Source organism: Carlito syrichta, unplaced genomic scaffold (assembly GCF_000164805.1).
Source record: "Carlito syrichta isolate Samal-C Ts95f unplaced genomic scaffold, Tarsius_syrichta-2.0.1 Scaffold308121, whole genome shotgun sequence".
Classification (NCBI taxonomy): domain Eukaryota; kingdom Metazoa; phylum Chordata; class Mammalia; order Primates; family Tarsiidae; genus Carlito; species Carlito syrichta.
Window position 1 is genome coordinate 307543 of NW_007252217.1, and position 6246 is coordinate 313788.

The following is a 6246-nucleotide window of genomic DNA, read 5'->3' on the forward strand; positions in this document are numbered from 1 at the left end:
CCTTCTAAACTGTGTGTAATTGGATTCAGAGAAAACTTTCTAATTATATTTGCGTTCATTTTTATGCTACTTCACAATCACCCCAAGTTACTAGGTAACAAAATTATTATGGAACTGGCTCAGAATTTTCTGTATAGTAATCAGTCTCCATGACTGAAAACACAGAGAGAACGTCAATGAGGGAGAAAGGTTTTATTCTCCTGAATCTAGATAAAGCACATGAAAATTTGCTTCTGTCCACAGGAGATTCTTACTCCTTGTCAAAGGAACAATAGGCAGCATTTATAAAAATATGATCTTTGTGCACGTTGCTAGGTTACTTCATTTTCAGTCTTTTTCTTTACAATGCAAAATGATTTTTAAATACCAAGAGAGATAAGCAATAAGGAGTAGTGAAAATGGGAAGCTGATAGTGTCATTAAGGCATTGACTATAGTAATAAATATATTAGATTACATGAAGATAAAAGATATTTGAATACTAGCCAAGAAAGGGCTCCAGTCAGCCACAAACTACAGTGAGACACTGCCAGTTTTAAAATCTCCTTTTCGTTTTTCTGAGTTTCTCAAAGTGGGCAATTTAGTGCTGACCCTTAAAATGTTTTTTGCTGAGTGAAATAATTTCCCCGAATTATGAACACATGTTCTATTCTTGTTTCTTATTATTTTTTTTGAGTTGGAGTCTCACTCTTTCGCCCAGACTGGCGTGCAGTGTCCGCTTCTGGCCACCGCAGCCTCGACCTGCTGGACTCCGACGATTCTTCCGCCTCAACCTTCCGAGTAGCCGGAATTACAGGTGCGCGCTACCACGCCCGGCTAATTTTTTGATTTATTGTAGAGATGAGGTCTCGCCTGCCCAGGCAGGTCTCGAACCCGCGGGCTCAGGTATCCACTCACCTCAGCCTCCCAAAGGCACAGGATTACAGGCTGAGCCACCGAGCCCGGCGAAATACACTTTTATATTATCTATAGGCATCAGGTGACAAGCATCAGGTCCCCAACCACAGCCCAGTAGCTGAGGTTATCCAGTAGATGACCAACACTGAGGAATGTAGGTCAGTCACCTAAGATCCAGAAGCCACTTGAACTACCTGAAGGCAACAGCACATGACACTGTTCACTTCCTGACTTGAGCCTTGGAGCCATTTTATGGCTCCCTAAATAGCTACCAAATTATATCACAGAAGGTAAAGGCTTTGTTAATGCAGGACTTCATAACTATAACCAAACCACAGCCAGCACTGAGAAGTGCATCTATCTACTCTACCAGAGGAAGTACTTTTCTAGATTGACAAGTATGAGGGCCCTGCTGGTGGCATGGACTTTTTTCACTTGTTTTCTTATATTAGTCAGAGGAAATATACCAGAGTAAATTCTTCTGTGTGACAAAGCTTGGAAATATTCTTCAATACTGATACTTATTTTGTTGTTCAACAAACATTATCCAGTTACCATAGAGGCTGTGAAGGGTCCCCGGAACAAGACAAATCCCTCCCTCAGTGAGTTCATAATCTAAGGGAGAAGAGAAATTGATGAAGTGTGAGATGAAGGACACAAAGGGGTTCAGGGGAGCAACACAAGGATGCCAAGAGAAAGCCTCTCTGAAGAAGTACTGTTTAAGCTGAAACATCACACATGAGGAGTGGTTAGCAAGGTAAAGAGGGTCAGGAAGGGGTGTCAGGGCAGAGGAAACAGCATGTGCAAAGGCCCCGGATTGCCAGAATGTAGCCTCTGGGTGAGGGAAACTTTTGAAAGGTTTTGTAAGGACATGATCAGTTTAAAAACAAAAAATCAATCCAGCTTTAGTTTGAGAACTGAAGCAAGAATGAAGGTGAAGAGGCCAGTATAGTAGAAATCCAAAAAACATTCCTTGGAGGGAGGTCATGGCAGTCAGGATGGAGAGAAATGGGCAGAATCAAGATAATATTTAGAAAATGCCATTGGCAAGATTCAATGCTAGATTAGATTTGGAAGGTAAGGAAGAGGTGTGTGTGCCAAGGATTTTTGGTCTAACCAAATGTCTCTGAAATGAAGATCTAGTCATAAACCACAACAAAGTAAATTAATGCATGCTTGTATAGGAAAAGAGCCTGACATGTATTGATAAAATAAGCGACTGTTTTTCATGATGAATTTAAAAGTTAAAATGTTTGTATTTTTACATTTAGAAACCCTGTTTTAAAGACAATAACTCAAGAGATAATCCCCTTAACTGACTTTTTAAACATGTATAACATTCTATCTTTGGAAATACAGACCATTATACAACATAATTATGAAGCTCCTGGACTGAGAGTCAGGATTTCTGGCTTTCGCCTGAGTCCCCTCACCAACTGCATGACACTAGGCTACCATTTAACTCCCCAGGCTTAGTGTCTTCATGTATTGGGGCAGAGGGAGTCAGAGATTAAGATTCTGCCCTCTACAGACAACTGAAGCCAACGTGTTATGCACTACTGTGTTCTAGGTTCAGAGATCTTACGCATGGCTGGCCAATAGCTTTTTTTCTTCCTTCTCCCCCTGGATAGTTCTTTACCAACCCCATACGATGCAAAGTTACTTCTTTTCAAAAATGTCTCTGGAATTAGGTATCAAAATGGCTTTCTCAACAAATAGTAATTTCTCACAGGCCTGGGGTACACTGCCGTGCTTAACTCCACTAGACCTTTAAAAATGACATCGTCATTAAAGGACTCCACAGACGTCTTTCACAGTTTATCAGGTGTGGTCTCCTGTTAAAACCTGTATCCTCGAGAAATCAGAGTAAGGCATGACATTTAAGCTCGGAAACATCACCCGCTTCCGATATGTCCTGAAATGTCATCGCATCCTCATGGTTTCCTTAATGCTAAGCCAAAATGATCCAGGTACAGCCATCTAGGGAAGCATTTAATCTGTTCACTGTAGACAATATATAGGAACAAAATTAAAATCCAGACTGCACCTAAAAGCCAATCAACTTAAAACCACTCTGATACCGCACTCTAGTCCAGGAAGCCCAGATAATTCCCACAGGCCCCTACTGCGAGTCCTGCCCTGGGTTCGTTTCTAGACATTCGTGACCCACAGAAACCACCAGGATCAGGAGAAATACACAGCGGTGACCCCGCCACCACCCCGCGCTCCGGAAGCGACGAGGCTGGCACACCACCACCCCAGATCTGCCGCCCTCCATCAGGTTCTGCCAAAGGACACCTCCGCGCGGAGAGGACCCGACCCTCCTTGAGCACGGAAGGGACTGAAAACGTTCCCAAGATGGAGAGAAGAAAGAATCGAAGACGGGGCTGAGAGGAAAGCAGCTTCACGGCGGGAAGCCAGACCCAGGTGAGGAGAGCCAGACCGGAGGCAGAGAAGGAAGAGCCCAACGACACCGCGGAAAGGAGGAGATCGGGCCCTGGGCCGAGCGTGGCAGGGTAGGCGAAGACGCGAGGAGAGGGCCGGGGAGTGGGCTCGAGACCCAGGGCGGAGGCAGCCGAGGCGAAGGAGGCTCGGGGACCGCACAGGGCTGGAGAAGCCGCGGGAGGAGAGGCGGACAGCTACTGAAGGGCCTCAGGACAGCGGGGTCCTCACCTTGGCTTTCGTCCGGCCGGCCTTGGCCTTGGCCCGGCGCTGGGGCTTCACCGCCTCGGCCATAGACCCCACCACGGCACCGTCGCCGTTTGTTTTGGTCAAAACCCTGAGCTTCACGCAACCTGCCGGGTTCCGGGCTGTCACGTGAGCGAATCTCCACCACTCCCGGGAAGGGGCGGGGACTAGTGGAATCTACGGGCCGCCACGTGGGACAAACCACACCGGGACGGATCTGTGAGACAGGTGGAGGCCCCGCCCCCTTCACAGCGCCCGCCACACTCCCTTTCCACCGCCCTGACCCGGTCCCCTTCCCGGCGCCCAGTCCCCGTCTCCTGGAACTGGCGCGCCGGTGGGCACCGCCTCCTGGCTGCACCTGTCGCGCTGATTCGGTGGAACTGTGCTGGGCGACTCTCCGGGCTGGCAGAGCCTCTTCGTGTCCCCAGGCCGCGCTCGGTCCGGATCCTGAGTGCGCTCGCTCGCCTCAAGCATATTAGCTTAAAGGACTACGGGGAAAGGGCTTGTCAATCTTATTTTGGGCCCGGCGCGGTGGCTCAAGCATGTAACACCAGTACTTTGGGAGGCCGAGGCGGGAGGATCTCTGGAGACCAGGAATTCAGCCTAAGCAACAGAGCAAAACGCCACTTCTACAAAAAAAAAGTTTAATCTTACTTGGATCTTCAGGTAACCAGAGCCAGCCAATCAGCCTGAATCTGCACTGCACGTGAGGAAAGACCCCTGATGACCATGGGGATGTGCATGTCAGTATCTTTTGTAAAAGGAGAGGGACAATGCTTGCCTGTTTGGACGTCATGAGGATTAAATGGGCTCATGGAGAAAGGTGCCAGTGACTGCAGGCATGTAAATGGTAGTTATTAATTATCACTCGTGTGCAAATTCCCAGGCCGGAAGAGACATCTGCTCTGAAAACGACAGGCAAACAGGCAATTAGACAAATAAGACCTGCAAAAGTGTTCTTAGCGTACGTTTTGCACTTTGCTTCATCTGAAAATTCCAGTTGTGAAAAACGTATCCTCCTCTCCCCTTTCCAGCCCTAATATTTCTATACTTGGCTTCAATGTTTATTGTTAGTGTGTGTCAACCCTCCTAGAATGTGAGATCTGTAGGGTAAGGTTCTTTGTTTCATTTCCTGTTGCATCCATCCCAAGGGTCTCCAGAACACCGGCCCGCACATAGTAGAGACTCAATAAATTGTTGATGAATTGAATGAATGGATGTGAGTTTGTCTGGCAGTGGGATAAGGTATGAGATGAGATGTTTGGAAAGGGAAAAAAGACTATCTGCCCACCTAAAGCGTCCCCTAGAATGAAAAATCCAGGAATATGCAAAATTGAAAGGACTTCAGAGATGAAGTCTGCATGCTGTTTTGTTTATGATCATATAAAATACAGTTTCATGTATTTTGACCCCAACTCCTCAACAACAAAAAAGATCATTAAGCTACTTAGAATGTATGTCACTTTGTATATCCTCGAGTTAGTGTGGGAGGAGTGCAGAGAGAGAGAAAGAATGAGAGGGAGAGAGAGAGTTATCACCCGCAGGACTTGGCAAATATGAACAAAATCTTTATGCCACCAGTACCGTAACTTTACTGGTATTTCCCTCAGTCTGAATAACCCCACTGGCTCCTCCAACTCAGATCCTTTTTGGACTTTAAAGTTCTCCATACGCCACCTACAACTTGGTCAGCAAAAGAGAACTGGCCCTACCTTCAATTTGCACATTTTACCGATTAACTGAGAAGTAGACACCACGCTTAGATAAATCGTGATGTGCGAACCATTGCCTACAAGAAAAAAAGGGGCACACTTTGGAGAAATTGAATGAAAAGGTGACACGAGGGCTGGGATGAGTTTCACACCAAAAGGGGTTAATCCTAGAGGATGGGAGAAAGGAGAAGGAAAGAAATGGAGTTTTTAAAAAAGCAACTCAAAGGAGCTAGCCTTTTTATCTAGGTAAAAATTACAACCCCCCTGGGCACTAAAAGCCCCCTCCATAACCTCCCAGGACTATACTAAGTACTTCTGCTTCATTTACATGACTTCTCAGGTGGGGCTAGGGGTGAGTGTGAGCGTGTTGTGGAAACCCCAAGTCAGGGCACTTGCATAATGTTTACCTATTCTGAAGTAATCACCTGGAGGACAAGTTGATAAAGACATGGGTTTTTTTTTTTTTACACTTTCATTTATTTATTTCCTTTAATAGTGTTATCACTGAAACAAGTTATATTATTTGTACATCAAATCTTACAAATATGTTTGTCGTTCAAAGAAGTTATAAAATAAAGTCAATTATCTCACAAACAAGAAAAGATTACAAGAAAAACAACAGGACATTGATGAAAAGATACTTTTTAAAATGTGGAAATAGAGATGGAAAATATCATCTAAATTTCTTTTTTTTTAATTTATTTTATATCCGGGTTTGGTGGCTCAGCCTGTAATCCCACGCCTTGGGAGACTGAAGTGAATGGATTGCCTGAGCCCACGGGTTCGAGACCTACCTGGGCAACTTGGCAAGACCTCATTTCTACAATAAATCAAAAAATTAGCCAGGTGTGGTAGCCCGTGCCTGTAGTTCCGGCTACTTGGAAGGCTGAGGCGGAAGGATCTCCGGAGCCCAGCAAGTCGAGGCTGCGGTGGCCGGGAGCAGCCACTGC

General features: G+C 45.8%; 1 protein-coding gene across 1 annotated transcript in view; it reads right to left on the reverse strand.

Annotated features, from left to right (window-relative positions):
- Positions 1-3719, reverse strand: part of EPG5 (ectopic P-granules autophagy protein 5 homolog) — a 109838-nt gene extending 106119 nt beyond the window's left edge. Inside the window, exon 1 of the mRNA XM_008064987.1 lies at positions 3570-3719. Within this exon, the coding sequence (XP_008063178.1) occupies positions 3570-3632 (63 nt within the window). The 5' untranslated portion in view covers positions 3633-3719. The remainder of the gene's footprint in view (positions 1-3569) is intronic.
- Between the last annotated feature and the right edge of the window lie 2527 nt (positions 3720-6246).